The sequence below is a fragment of the Triticum aestivum genome, chromosome 4D, assembly GCF_018294505.1.
Source record: "Triticum aestivum cultivar Chinese Spring chromosome 4D, IWGSC CS RefSeq v2.1, whole genome shotgun sequence".
NCBI lineage: Eukaryota > Viridiplantae > Streptophyta > Magnoliopsida > Poales > Poaceae > Triticum > Triticum aestivum.
This window is the reverse complement of record NC_057805.1, coordinates 17,327,376-17,342,406: the sequence shown is the minus strand read 5'-3', so window position 1 is coordinate 17,342,406 and position 15,031 is coordinate 17,327,376. Positions and strand designations below refer to the sequence as shown.

Genomic DNA, 15,031 nt, shown 5'->3' with positions numbered 1-15,031 from the left:
TAGTAAAAATATTATTTTGCTATTTTAGGAAATGCCTATTTGACAACCCTTTCAATGCAACTACCTTTTCTATCGCTTCAAAAATTATTAAATAATTCATATACACTCTAATGATGCCTAGGGACACAAAGTAATGAACCAACCTTGCTCCAATTTTGGGCAGAGCATCCAAAAGCCCTTTCTATCATAAAAGACACTTTGTGAAGGAACTGTATTTTACTCTGATCCATTATGTATGATATTTTTACACAATGATCACCATCCCAAATTATCCCGCTAGAAAGAAGACCATTAGCAATCTCCCATACAACGGATGCCAAATATCTATTATGTTGACATGCAAGCTTATGTTTGAAAAGCATTAGCAATCCAGAGCGCCTATATTGCATGGTGATAGGGCAATGAGCCCCGTCCCCCGCGCCCGACGACTTGTCATCACACGCATGCCTAGCCTAGCTAGCCCCTCTGAGGCAGCTACCCCCAACCCAGTCCCCAGTTGCGAGCGACGCACGAACCCTCTAGAGCCCGATCACCCCCCCCTCCCCCCTTAGCTCCCAGTCACTCCACACGAAGTCACCTGAGCTTCGCGTATGCAATTAGTGCAGAGCTCCTCGCACAACATATTTAAGCCCTCTCTAGCCTCCCTTTGCACTCGGAGCTCTCTCTCTCTCTATTCATCAGACAGCTCCCTCCAAAGGTACGCTATCCATACCCCTCTTTTTTGCTCACATTCGTTCGCGGAAGCCCTACCATTGTTTTGCCCGATTCGATCAATACAACGCAACTTGATTCCTCTCCTCATACATAAATTTCGATTGGATGCTATGCGAGTCGATGCCGTTCACTAGAAGCAGGAGAGCAAGCCAAAATCGTCGATGATCCCAACCTCCCCGCCGACCAACGACTACACAATGGGATGTGCAGCATCTTGCTGAGCTCGTGGATATCAAGATCGTCGTGAATGGTCCCGATAGCCCTCGTCAGAGAATCCATCTGTTCTCGCCGGATTTTCGCGGGAGGAAACGACAAATACCGGTCAAACCGCGTTGACCCATGCCCACCGTCAGCCTCTCCAAGGCCCTGGGCCTGGACATCAGCCACTTAATCGCGCCGGGCCTAATTGTCGACCCATCCTCTCCTTCAAGCCAGCCCAGCTTCAGCCCATGACCCAGTTGTTATTCGTCGCCCTATCCAATGGTTAGCAAGCCCATCTAGCAAGTTTTCGCCCACAGCACAACACCCCTCTGGTTATATTTTCATTAGCGTAATTCATCTCATTTATGTTTCTCCCGCAAAGAAATGTATTCATGCCTGGTACGTGTCCGTCTGGTTCAAAGAGAGAAGTCAGTTTTTTAGTTTTGCCCTTGAAACTTCAAAGCCATATAACTCTTCAACTGTAATTCCGGTTGAGGTGATTCCAGTCCTATGTGTTTCTCTTGGAGAGCACAATCTTTCAGTACCACTTTTATTCAGTTTGCATGACATAAATTTGGCACCCATGTCCAGTTTCATTTTCAGCCTTTTCCAGAGCAGAATATTATCGATAGCCCCCATCCTTGTGTTCCTCGCACCATTCATCGATACTCTTCTGCCTAAGGCAAGCCAACCACCTAACATATGCCTCTGAACTTTGCATCCGAGTTTTCTGAAATATTTGATGACCATGCTTTATGTTGCATTCGATTTATCTGTCGGTTTTACTATATATATTTTTGCAGGGGAGTTTTATTACATGTGGTGGCTACGCTTTTATTTAGATATGTTTGATATGCCATGTTAATATGCTATAGGTGTGTTATACTTTTGTTATGCATATGCCATGCTATTGCTTTATACACATCCTTGTGATCAAACAAGAACTGTGAAGAAAAATCTCCACCCTAAGATGTACCGGAAAGTGGTGGGACCACTACTTTTGCTTCTCGGTCAATGTGGACCTTGTTCAATATTGGTTTTATTTGTTGATGTTTTTGTAGGCTATCGATCCCGTCTTGCTGATTTGCATCTCACTGTACCGGGTCTCATCTCCTTGCATAATACCACTTAATAATAGTGATGGAGAAGATTTAAGGATATGACAGTGCATCTTTAGTATGAGGAAAGAGACGCGCAACTCGATTTATCATAGTACGGACTGCAATTTACTCGAACGATCACACCAGTTGCCTCTGAAGATGTGCAAAATTCAAAAGTGGTACATCCAAAAATGAGGCTTCGATCACACTGAATTTATATGTGTATAAAGAAAATTCAGTCGAAAGATTGTGCATGACATAAAAGTGGTACATCCAAAAATGAGGCCTCAATCACGCTCAAATGATCACACTAGTTGCCTCTGTCTGAAGACGCGCAAATTCAGTCGTCGTAGTACAGACTGCAATTTACTCAAATGATCACACCTGGTCACATGCATGAGCCTTCTGCTGTTCTTGGCTTCTTTGGATCCTGCTCGCCTTCAGCAGGCCCGTGCTCTCTTTTCATGGCGCTAGGTTTCTCTTCACCGCCAAGGAGCTGAATGGACATCAATATTATCACACTATTGATTAATGTAAGCACGGAGAAGAGATTAGCGGTAACATATTACCGCATTCAGCCAACGGCATATGGATGGATGGAGATGATGTTTAGTTGTTACCACTTTCCCTGTGTTTCCATCTGCCATGCCTTCCACGTCCACGGCCCGAGGCGTTCTACAGAAATCACTGACGATCTGAACAGATGTTAGTGGAGCAGAACTCAAACCGTCTCATGGTGAACGTATTTCTCACGTCCCGTAACACGAACATGGATATATACTCGGTCGAGGACGCAGGCAGTCAATTCAAAGAAGAAACCGTGCTGGAGGAGAAGAGAGATTGGAGCCACCTTCTGGAAGGCATCCTTCGTCTCCTCCGCTGCCGGATCGCCGGGGGAAGACAGGATCTCGAAGGCGCCGTCGATGCCATGGTGGCTGAGGAAGCTGAGAAGGCAAGGATCGATGGGATCCATCTTATCATACGGCGGACGCATTGTTAGAAGCTTGCCAGTTGGCAAGGGGGGCTAACGGCGGCGGGGTGGGAAAGGGGCGTGCGGTTTCTCGGACTGTGGAGCTGCGAGTCGCCCTTTTTATTCCCCGGGGAGGAGACGCCTGCGTGATTTTGGGCTAGCGGGGATGGAGCAGTCCACGAGAGTTGTTGTTTGACGCGGCACGCAGACGCCCTTGAGCCCACAATAGGCCCGTGCTACTAACCCAGTATATATCTTTGGTTTGGGCTGTGCCCGTTTCTTTTCTTTTGGTGATGTATAAATTTCTACAAAACAAAAAGATCTAGCTCAAAAAAAGAAGTGTTTATAAAAAAAAACTCAAAACAAGAGGTAAATGTTCAAAATCTTGTAGTGATGCTGCTCACTTTTCGGTAGCTATCGATCAATCATCGGAGAAGAGGCGCAGGCTGTTTCGGCCAAGACAACTTCCAAAACCCTGTAATAGTTGCAGCTGCACAGAAGTTGGCTGGCAAACAACGTGAAGAAATACGCCACATACTTCAGGGGCAAACTTGTGTGATCCACCCCGGAAGGAAAAAAATGCTTTGAAGGTGAATGTTGTTTTCTTGAGTGCTACTCCCTCCGTTCCGAATTATTTGTCTTGGATTTATCTAGTTACATCCGTACCTAGATTCATTTTAGTGCTAGATACATCCGTATCTAGACAAATCTAAGACAAGTAATTCAAAACAGAGGGAGTAACTGCTAAGCAAGACAGATACATCAGCAAACAAAAGGTAAATGAAACTTCATCTCGATGCCATAGATGGCACGCCATCAGTATGCATGCTTTAACATTCTTTAGCGCTTCAATGCACATTACATATTCAAATATACACAAATGCCTATATAACACCACTCTGAACTTGTGCGAGTGAAATCCCCACAAGAGAACATTTGATTCAGAGTGACCTTTTGGACGAACGACACTCTTATTATGTACGTTAAAACAATGTATCTGAAGGCCAGCCTTTGCTTACAGGTGGAAAGGCATTTAATTGCTCTACTATAAACCACTAAAATTGGAACCAACGGATCCAAAAACAAGAAGAAAAACAGAGAACCAGAAGACCTGTAACCTACTTGAACCTAGTCAGTGATCATTAGATCGTTTGGAAGTTGTCCGAAAATGTCAGGGCAGCCGTCCCAGCTGCTCTTTTCTCTGGATTCCCAGTAACCACCGAGGTAGCGGTATGTGTCGCTACCTTTATCCTTCGCAAACCACCGAGGTTTCCACCCACTCTCCTGCATCTTCCGTGCCTGCAGTATAGTTGGGTACCATATCATGTCTCTATAATGATACATGAAGAACTTTTCGAGCCTATTATCATATGAATAATCCAAATGAGTTGAAGTGATTGTTATTTTCAGATCTGTAGAAGTCCAGTATGGTGTATCAGAGTTATACCACTCCAAAACTATTGAATGATCAAACTGAGCATATTAAATCCAAAATTATTGAAGTGAGTAAATCAAACTTATCAAGTCACATTATACTACGGTTGTTTGTGCCTAGTTCATGTCTTCTGATTTTTCACACATAAACAGCTGAAAGCCTGTGATGCTCATTTTACAGATAGTTGGCGCATCAGAATGGAGTCCAATGTGGTGCATCAGAACACAATTATCCACTAAAAAAAGACTTCACTACAAAATTATTGAATACAAAACAAACTTATTAAATACTCCCTCCGTATGAAAATATAAGACACTATGATAGTGTCAAAAAACATCTTATATTTTGATACAGAGGGAATAAAAAATACTGGAGCGAATAAACCAAACTTTTTTAATACATGGTAGCATAACAGAGAGCGAACCAGCATCTGGCCTGCTGTTACCAAGGGAATGCTTCGAATTTATTGTAGAGTATGAAACAGGTGGCAAAACCCAACCAGGACCTAACAGCCCAGAGTTTCTGTGCACAACATGGCGTATAGGTTTATTTCGATCCCACTAGGTAACTGTATGTAAGTTTATATTCGCAGCCATATGAATCCAGCATACTGGTAATCTCATTCAGACCTCGCAACTTCAGGCCATGGTTCATTTTAATAGATATTGTATTGCACTTACAAGCATGTGACACATCAGGCCATGGTTCATTTTAATAGATATTGTATTGCGCTTACAAGCATGTGACACATCAGGCCATGGTTCATTTCAGATATTGTATTGCGCTTACAAGCATGTGAATCGGCCAGAGGTGGTATGTAATTCAGCCAATCCAAAAGTTTGTTCAAGACAAATCAAATGTAAGCAAGGCATAGAGTTAATGAAAATAAGGAATGTGAAGGGTTAAGTTGACTAACCTGCCGTTGTCTCTGCTCAAGCCTCAACTTCTCAGCATTTGCTCTTTCATATTCACCATTCTCTAGGCACCTCTGGTCCGGTCGCAATCTTGAGTCTGTTGGTGGCAGTTTTTCCTGCATATAGGTTGGGTATATTCAATAATCAATCATTAGTGTAAGTCCACACATATATCAGTACGATGTTAAAGTGAAGCTTGCTGCAAAGCTAACACCCTCACCTTCAATCCAGGGGTAAGTTCATTTAATGTGATCGCAAAGCTAGTGAAATTGTATCGAGTGGGAAACTTTGGTGGTTTACTCCTTTTCCACAACAAATGGGCCTCTGAAAAATTCTCAGATCCTTTGCCTTTTCCAAAGCAATCACCCATCACGTAGTGCATGCTTTCATCCCATTTACCAAAGAGTGTAGCAACAGTTCGACCACTTCGGTCCTGAATAACACCTTGGACCTGCACATACATCAGTACAACTATGCTAAGTTAGACTAAGATGTTTGCACTATCGGAAAGTTAAGGTACTCACACAAATAAAGAGAGAAAATATACATAGTCTGGAGAATGAATAAAGAAATTCAGAACAACTTATAACTGGTCTTCTAAAAAGCCGTGTGATGAGAGTTTTTTTTGGCTGAAGCAATTAATTTGTCATGTTCACATTATTCAGATGGATGTGTGTGAAGTGTTTCGTAAGAAAACATATTGTTCAGCTGATGAACCTTGTTCTGAAGCAACAGAACAATAATTCAATTAAAGCAAATACCTAAGTGAGGAAAGTAATCAAGCGTTGAAGGCTTCATGAGGAGGGGTGCTGGGGGAGAAATATAGACAGATTTGGGTTACTTTTAGAAGTTCATTCATGCTTGAACCATGGACACAACCTCCCCTATTTCAGGGATGCCATCTTAAATAGATGGAAACTTATTTCTGACAGATTAAATTACGAACAAGGAAAAACAAACTACCAAATGATCAATGAGTGGTAATGTGCTTCGGCATCCTTGATATAAGCCACACCTTTCAGGCTCCACAACTCAACAAAGCTAACAGCAGTTCTGCGGGAGTATTCTTCCTTCAGTTGGTGTTTGGCAGGTCAAATTAAGGATGGAAATGGCAAGGGGAAATTAAGTGTCCTACCTTTGGCTGGTAGGATGAGTCAAAACATTTCTGGATTGGGAGTCAATGAGCTTTATGCTTTCGATTCTCGCTGTTTTATTCAGGTGGTACAAATAACATTTCAGCCCCATTTCTAGATAAAAGCCCACCCTCTGTATGAGGCTTCACTGCCCAAAAGGCTTAAGTTGGAATATGATCAAACTATTCAGAGCAGTATAGGTCAAAATGGCCCATTATGCTTTCAAATGAATCTATATAAATTGTTAAAAAATACGTCTTGCCAAAAGGCACAGATGCATCACTTGCTTTAACTAATATGCACGGAAAAGCATCATCTTAGTGACAAACAAACTGCTAAGTTAGGAAGTAAAAGGAGAAATCAGAAGAACAAGCATTCAAAATACATCTAGTATACAGGCAATTTATTAAATACCTGATGAGGGTTGCGATCAATAATTGACTGCTCCTTGAACTTCAGCTTACATGAATATTCACGATTACCTTGTATGCGCATAGTACCATAGTGATCACAATACAGTTTACCCAATATGAGATTGTAAATGGAAGTGGTCACCTGTGATAGCATATTTTCAGTTAGTCATTTCAGAGTTAATCATTTCATAGAGTTAACCATTTCTTGGTAACTACTCCCTCCGTCCGCGAATAAGTGTACATCTAGCTTTTGTCCTAAGTCAAAGTTTTAAAACTTTGACCAATTTTATAGGAAAACGTAGCAGCATTTATGGCACTAAATTAGTACCACTAGATTCGTTTTGAAATGTACTTTCATAATATATCAATTTGATATCATATATGCTACTACTCTTTTCTATAAAGTTGGTCAAAATTCTAAATCTTTGACTTAGGAAAAAAGCTAGATGTACACTTATTCGCGGACGGAGGGAGTAGGTAATAATACCTTGCTCCACTGGAAAACTTCACCATCATCAAACTCCAGTGTTAACACACCAACAGGATCAAGTTGAATGGAGCGACCCCAGAACTTGCTCTTCAGGTTGCTATCTGCCCAAAACCTCCAGCCATTTCCCTCACAGTGGCATGCAACAACCATTGGATGATGACTAACCTGGCAAGTGGTATTGAATATTTTTATATAAATCAACATGCAGAAGCAGACAAACTAAACTTGAAGAAAATCTGTAGGGGCCTCAAGTATCTGTTAAGTCTACAAAAGAAAGGCCATTTGGTGATTCAATAGGTACGGAGTAGAAAATCCAAAGTAACGACTACATGGAGCACTGCAGCAGTATTGCAGCAGGCTGTTCTTAAAGAAGATTCAAACTAGTCCATGGAGAAGTTTAAGGTGTTAAGTTACACAAGCAGAATGTAAGAAATAAGTTAGGAGAATAAACAGTGGACTATGCTAACCAACAGTAGGAACCTGTTATTCATATTACTGGATTTCTAAAGGTTCATAAACATACCTTTTCTGAGAAAAAACGAAGACCTTTGTCTGGATAATCTGCTTCATAGGTCTCCCCAAGAAGAGGGTTGAAGGGCTTACAACTCCTTCCATCCGTAGAGGCATAACCAGAAACAGCAAATGCTGCAACGCTTAGAATCCTCATCAGACTATCCCCCTGAGTATTCAACATAGAGATGTAAGATGCATAAATGTGGTTCATCTCACGGTAGAAATAAGCAAATAAACATGTTCAATCACAAGTTAGTTCTTGCCACTACTACAGATAACATGCACACAGAGAAGTTCTGACATCTTTGCAAAGAAACAAAATGGTGGAGAGGTTAAACATAATGACACCAAGAAGTGTTAGAGGCGGATTTAGAATGCACTCAAATGAGTTTAGAGCAAAATGGAAGACATTCCATAAAGGTGTAATATGTAGGACAAAAACAGGAGTAATCACATCAGTACATTGATATCCTCTTTGGTACTAACCAAAACTAAGATTGGATATATGCTACAACTGCAAAGCAGGAGATAACAAGAACCTGGAGAGGAGTAGATGACACAATGCAAAATCGAAAGAAACCACCTCTAAGCTACTTAAGTTTCAGGTTAAGCTACTTAAGTTTTAGTATGAAAGGGAAAGTCACGCACTTCCCTTGACATGCTGAGAATAGTGAGGAAGAAGACATACCCTTTTGCCCCATTCATATGCACGATCAATAAGGTAGGAATACTCAAGATCCTCGAAACATTTTTGTAATGATGAAAGAGGTTCATTGAAGTAAACAGGCAGACAGACTTTGGTAAGATCCTTTCCTATGTTGTCCTTGATCATTGACCACAAACTAACACCCTTCTCTTTCTCAACTGGATCTGGTAGCTTCTTACGCCTTCTCACATACGGATAATTAATTCCAACAGACTTCATAGAAGGATCAATTCCATCCATCGGGTAGTCATCCTCATCATCTGAACCAGCTTCAGATCTTTGGAAATCAGATCCACTGCTTTTAAAAGAACTAGACGAAAGGAAATCAGTTGTATCAAAATATATGTTCTCTTCATCGTCAGTCTCCTCTTCAGCAGGATCTTGTGGTTCATTGTAATCATCAGATTCGCTACCACTTCCTTCTGAAAAAAGAGGAACGATAATTTAAGTTGTCGACAAAAGTAAATCAAATATTGAATCGACATTCATGATATAATCCAAAGAGAGTTTGGAAGGAACACCGAGGACTCCATAAAAGAGAAAACCAATATGTGCATTCAAGACCTCGGAAAATTGATATCTAAGAACAGCAAATGAAGAAATCATGAAGGAAAAGGGAGAGAAGGAAAAGATCTAGACTGATCTCCAAAACTGTTGCTAACGGAACTACAAGTTACTATTTTACAACTAAAAAATGGTTATCACATATCAAACAGTTTTCAAACGGACCATGCTGATTGAATGGTCAACCTATCCGCCCCTCATCCCTCGAACCAAAAGATAGATCGCTATCTCTAACCATTTGGGATACCCATAGGCACTCAAAGTATCCCATGAACCGAACACAGCCCTAGTAAATATGATGTCCATCTGCTCATGCATGTATATAGTTTGGTTACACTTTGGCCAACCAATCAGCAATGCTCATTTTGAACCAAACCACCACAATTTTGTCTGACATTCTAGAGTTACAGCTATTTTAGATGGTATATGTGTGTGGAGTAATTCACCAGCATAAATCAAAAATTTCCTTCATAAAAGCAGGGATGAATCATAATGGTCGATAATTTTACCAACAAATTATCAGAAGATATTTCAGAACGCACGTATAGCAATAGCATGCGTAGCAGTAAGATTTACACTAACTGTCAATATGTCATACCACTAAGCTTCTCATTCCTTGGTCTGGAAGCAGATCCATACTCTTTCGACTGTCTTTGGCTCTCATCAACAAGGGTATTCTCCAAATCGACCTTTTCTGTCTACAGCAAGGCAACAAAACAGAATACATTGTCAAATGAGAACATCGATACTAAAAAAATTGAATAGATCTAAAATTAATTAGGAAACATCAGAATATATAAAATTGCAATCAGGAACAATGTAAGATGAGAACATCTATAATATGAAATCCATTGATGTATCTAAAATTACAAGGGAAAAATCAGAATACATAGTCTTACAAATCAATGCGTTGGAAGAGTGTCAAGGGGAAGAAAGCTTAGAATGTCTGATCTATCAAATGGCAAAAATGTTCTACATGTAACACAAACAAAGGAGAACAATAGATAATCAGAGCTAGCTATATTCCATTATTTCTGCAGCAACAACAACAATGGATTGTTTTTCTAGCATACGTCCTTAATTTTCTAACCAGCCTGACTGACTCCCTACTCATGTCCATTGTAGGAGAGGTATCTCATGTTCATAATTGTCTGACATATGATTTTTAACATGTACTTGGGATCTAGCATGGGAAGGAGCCAGAGGGAGTCGCACAATGAAAGTTGATCTTGCTAAATCGCATTAAAATAAATACAAGCAGAAATGCACATATGAGCAGCAGAGTACATCTAACCACAGTAACAAGCCATCTAGAAAACTTTAATACATTTAATATTGAGTAAAATTGCACATGTTCCCGGCCTAATTTAACCCAAGTTGCACAAAACAGTAAGGTTTGGATATCTTTGCACCTAACACCATTTCACATTGCAGCAGGTCTCAACCCAACCGGACAGGAACCTACTGTTTTCGTCTGTTAAGAGGTCAAGAAGAGATGGCAACAAGATGTCGCCTGGTGCAAAGTGCAACATTTACATTGTGTTAAGTGCAAAGAAAACTAAACACTGGTGATTGGCATGGTTATCGTTGAAATTAGGTGGCAGAAAGGGCAATTTACTATTCATTATAATATATTTCCCACCAATACCTGACAAGGTGAATCGAGAATAATACCCAACAGACAAGAAAAAATATTACTCACTGAATTCTAAACCAATGCAGCACCAATTCTATTAAAACTGTTCTGACTACGGCATTATTTTCACCTGTTCTCCATTCCCATCTACCTTTGCTTCTCACTGATTCCTCCAAAAACATGTGTGCTAGGAGGCGCTCCGGTGTTTGCATGCACATGGTATGTGTATGCTTCAACACAACATAACCTTAAAGGAATATATAAGGTGGAAACCGAAATAAAGTGCCAAAACATATTCTAGTTTTCAAAATTCTCAGGATGGACACATTTGAAATACACAAAAATGGGTAAACATGCATGAATAATGGTTTGTCTGCAGAAATCACCAACATCTACAGGTTTCTTCACAATTTACCAAAACCTCAGCACATAGTTCCCACCTTCCATGAACTTAACACTCAATATAGGTTTCCACCTGATACGGATCTAATAAACAGACTGCAGCATCTGACAAACTCAATAAAACAGCAGTGGCAGAAGAGTTCAAAGAAATGCAAGTACTAACTCAATAAAACAACAGTGGCAGAAAGCTCAAAGAAATGTAAGTACAGCACGACCCATGGTGACAGCCAGTATTCAAAATCAGTTTCGATGTACACTCATGTCAATTGGTGTACGCAGAACGGCAAAATTCTTCTGTGCCTCAATGTACGTCAGTAGCTCTGTACTTGTTTCTTCATTAATTAAAAACCATGTAGAGAATGGAACAATATCACACCATGCAGCGGAAACCAAAATTTCCTACTCCCATGCACAATCAAGTTCTGCTCGAAGCAAGGTGAGATAATTGTGAATACCTCTAGATGGCGGAGCGTGTCAAGGAGTAGCGCCTGCTTCTGCTTGAGAAGCACAAGCTGCTTGTGCAGCGCCTCGAACTCCTCCCGCACGATCCTCTCGCTATCAGCAATGGCAGCATCGCTGACCCCTTCCTGCTGCAGGCGCTTCTTCAGGCGCTCGGTGGAGACCGCCGCGGCGGCCGCGGTGTCCCCCGGCCCCACCATCTCGCTGGTGGACATCCTCGGGAACATCTCCTTGGTGGCGCGCAGCGCCTCGAGCCACGCGGCCCTGTCCTCCCGCGTCTCGGCCCGCAGGTGCAGCCTCTTGGTCCCCGAGAAGACGGAGAACCTCCTGTCGTCCGATCTGCTCTCCCTGACGGTCGACACCTGCACGTCAACCACCCGTTTCAGCGTCAGAAACAGAGGGAAATGGATCTGCGGATCAGATGACCGAATCGATCGAAGCATCGAGCGGGCGACTGACCTTGAGGTGGATTTCGCCGAGGGGCTTGCGGGGCGTGTGGTGGTGGCCGTGGCCGTGGCCGTGGCCGTTGGAGTGGGGGGCGGAGGCGGAGGAGGAGGAGGAGGGGGTGGCGGAGGGGCGCGCGAGGCGGCGGAGCGAGTCCTCGCCGATGACCTTGGCGCCGCGGTCGGTGTCGCGCGAGAGGTCGATGCGGTCGGGCCCGTGGATCTTGTAGTAGGAGAGCACGCCGTCGCTGAGCGCGAACCAGCGCGGCCGCCACCCGCGGCCGTAGTTGACCCACTTGTAGAGGACCCCGGAGATGCCGCCGCCGACGATCTCGTTCAGCCTCACCCCGTCAGGCGGCGAGGAGGGCCCGCCGCCGACGCCGACGCCCGCCACGCGCGCCCGCCGCTCGCCGGCTGCGGAACTGCTGCTGCAGCAGCGGGCGGGCTGGGGCGGCGGCGGCGGCGGCGGCGGCATGGCGGGAGGGAGGCCCGCCACCGCGGGGGGCGCGGACGCCGCCGCCGCAGCCGCGGCGGCGGAGGAGGCGGGGGAGACCGGCACGGGGGGCACGCAGCAGAATGGGTGCATGTGGCGGGCGGCGGGGCCGGATCGGGCGCCGCCTGCCGCGCTGGACGGCGGGGAGGAGAGGCGGATGCGTGCGCGTGCTAGGTTTAATTAATCCTCGTGTTTTATAAAATTCCTGCGCCGCGCCGCGCAGTTTATTGGGGGTGGGGGGGTGGAGGTAGGTGAAGAGGTTTAAATGCCCGAGGAGGAGGAGGATGAGTGGGGTAATAAACTGCTGGCTGGCTGGCGGGCGGCTCGGCGGCGGTTGGGTTGGGTCTTGGGTGGGTACCGTACTTGGGTGCTTCTCTTCTTCTTCCTTTCCTCCTCCTTTTTCGCTTGTCACGACTCGCCGGGAAAGGGGACGGCGGGCGGGACGAGGGAGGAGGAGGGAGCCGTGAGCCCGTGACCGACCGACTCCTCGCGGTCTCGGGTCGTCCTGCGATGGACGACTGGTCACACGTGGCAGGTTTTTCCTTTTGGCTTTTCATGAAGTCTGGTGATTATCCAAAACCAAATGCTGGGAAAATGCTTTCTGCTTCTTTTTTTCGTTTGTATATACTTCCTCTGTAAACTAATATAAGACCATTTAGATCACTACTCTAGTGATCTAAACGCTCTTATATTAGTTTACGAAGGGAGTACAACTTAGATGATTTTTTGGTTTTATATATAACTTATTAGAGGATTGTAGGAGGACCCATTTAACTTTTGACTTTGGGTGCAGGAGTTCGGAAATAGTGGTTGTGAATGACATCGACCGATGGCAACCCATTGGCTAACGGTGGGACGATAATGAGGTATACTCGGGTGCTGATGCAGGGTTTAACTTGATGTTGTTTACAACGACAAAAAGTAGACTCCAAACACCGCTTCAGAATTCATATCGTGTATGTGGATTAATTTCATCCCTCATTGTCTACAGATAGATTGTAAAGAAGTCACGTTGATCTTTACGAGAGCTACTTTGCCCCTGACGTACCATTCGAGCATTACTTTCATTGTCACAACAGGATATGCAGGTCATTGTTCTTGAGCGATCGAGGATCTCATGCACAGCTTCCGAATGATCTAGGGGAGCATTTTTTGGCTGAATAAATTATAAATTTAAATCTAAACTATTTCATTTGTATACTTTTACGTTTGGATTGATTATATTTGAATTACTATTGCATTGCAATATTGATCTTTGAATTGTTGTTGCGTTGAAGTATTTATGTTTGGGATATTGTTGAAGTTTGGTTGTTTTCAATATTTGAGAAAAAACGGCTTACAAAAAATGTATATACATTCCGGACCTAAATGTTGGCAACATGTCAATTCAAAGAGAGTGTTGGAAAATGTTGTTTTTAGGGATATGTTACCGTTTGGTGGTGTGCCTCTGTAAAGAGCACTGGAAAATGTTTATGGGTATTTTTTAGGTTGACTAAGTCGCTACATACACCTTGTAGTTGACAGGAATACCATATCATTGAAAGAATAGCGCCAGAGAACCTCAAATAAATTCAAAAAATACACAATCACGCGTGCCAAGTCTAAGACTTGAATCCGAATGGACTGGTCCCACCGCAAAAAACTTAACCATCTAAGTATTGAGGATGAGGATACAACCTCCATTCAAGTTGTAGGGATGAGAAACTAAACACGTTTGATACTAGTTTCAAGGTTCATGGATCATATAATTAACCAAACGCACGACAATATTTTTAGGACATTGTCGATCCGAACATAACATCTTCCTCAAAGATTGAGAAATAGCAAACCATGTTTATTTTAAAAATATTAAACAAAAACTAATCTATTTGTCTTACGATCCGAATCGGTCACCGGTTTGATTATGAACAACGACTGATTATGAACATCTAGTCTTGAACCTCCTTAATTTTTTTTCCACGAATCAAATCATCGGATGAACACAATTTTGTAATGGTTCGGCGGAAGTACCCCTGCTCCTACTAGGAAAGGACCAGCACGAGGCGCCTAGCTTGACCCCCTACGTATGAATGAGAACGACTCATGGCCAGAACAAGACGGTCCTATTATGAACTCTCCACATGGCCATTTTCTTCGCCTTTTTCGCTTTCACGAAGAGGCGGTACGGCCCCAAACTTCACCGAACCCAAATATAATCACGCGTCTACTTTGTTCCAAACGGACGTCCGCTTTGTTCGGATTTCGTCCGTTTGGGGTGGCAATAGGTAGCCAAACGAACACGCGTGTCCGTTTGTTGTTGGAGGCGCCCAGCGCCGCGACCGAACCCAAATTGTCCGCCAGCCCTTCAGCTCCTCGCCCGCTCGCCACCGCGGGTGCCCGCGCGCCCGCACCCTGCAGCAGCCAGCTCGCGCTGCTTGCCACGCTAGCCCGCTGCAGCACCTGGCG

At 43.5% G+C, this 15,031-nt stretch overlaps 2 protein-coding genes across 4 annotated transcripts; both read right to left on the bottom strand.

Moving 5' to 3' along the window:
- Nucleotides 1–2,220: 2,220 nt before the first annotated feature.
- Nucleotides 2,221–3,196, bottom strand: LOC123099453 (uncharacterized). 2 transcript variants are annotated; one of them, XM_044521608.1, is made up of 3 exons: nt 2,866–3,196; nt 2,585–2,710; nt 2,221–2,511 (listed from the first exon to the last, which is right to left on the bottom strand). In XM_044521608.1, the coding sequence occupies exons 1-3, from the start codon at nt 3,007–3,009 to the stop codon at nt 2,404–2,406; spliced, it is 378 nt and encodes a 125-aa protein (XP_044377543.1). In that variant the 5' UTR covers nt 3,010–3,196; the 3' UTR covers nt 2,221–2,403. The 2 variants fall into 2 exon arrangements, with proteins under 2 accessions (XP_044377543.1, XP_044377544.1); XM_044521609.1 differs by having other exon boundaries at nt 2,636–2,710; nt 2,866–3,191.
- Nucleotides 3,197–3,885: 689 nt separating this feature from the next.
- Nucleotides 3,886–12,818, bottom strand: LOC123095826 (oxysterol-binding protein-related protein 1C). Of its 2 annotated transcripts, XM_044517393.1 has the most exons (10): nt 12,110–12,814; nt 11,647–12,012; nt 9,752–9,851; nt 8,572–9,011; nt 7,894–8,049; nt 7,368–7,535; nt 6,882–7,022; nt 5,555–5,785; nt 5,337–5,450; nt 3,886–4,284 (listed from the first exon to the last, which is right to left on the bottom strand). In XM_044517393.1, exons 1-10 carry the CDS (start codon nt 12,677–12,679, stop codon nt 4,114–4,116), a joined length of 2,457 nt encoding a protein of 818 aa, XP_044373328.1. In that variant the 5' UTR covers nt 12,680–12,814; the 3' UTR covers nt 3,886–4,113. The 2 variants fall into 2 exon arrangements, with proteins under 2 accessions (XP_044373328.1, XP_044373329.1); XM_044517394.1 differs by lacking the exons at nt 3,886–4,284; nt 5,337–5,450 and having other exon boundaries at nt 5,554–5,805; nt 12,110–12,818.
- Between the last annotated feature and the right edge of the window lie 2,213 nt (nt 12,819–15,031).

Excerpts from the sequence above, each read along its gene's own strand:
- LOC123099453 (XM_044521608.1), bottom strand. The coding sequence starts at position 3,009 with ATGCGTCCGCCGTATGATAAGATGGATCCCATCGATCCTTGCCTTCTC. Across the intron at positions 2,711-2,865 it reads CGAAGGATGCCTTCCAGAAG|ATCGTCAGTGATTTCTGTAG; the intron begins GTGGCTCCAATC and ends ACATCTGTTCAG. Across the intron at positions 2,512-2,584 it reads TATGCCGTTGGCTGAATGCG|CTCCTTGGCGGTGAAGAGAA; the intron begins GTAATATGTTAC and ends ATGTCCATTCAG.
- LOC123095826 (XM_044517393.1), bottom strand. The coding sequence starts at position 12,679 with ATGCACCCATTCTGCTGCGTGCCCCCCGTGCCGGTCTCCCCCGCCTCC. Across the intron at positions 7,536-7,893 it reads TTCGTTTTTTCTCAGAAAAG|GTTAGTCATCATCCAATGGT; the intron begins GTATGTTTATGA and ends ACCACTTGCCAG. Across the intron at positions 5,786-6,881 it reads TTGATCGCAACCCTCATCAG|GTCCAAGGTGTTATTCAGGA; the intron begins GTATTTAATAAA and ends ATGTATGTGCAG.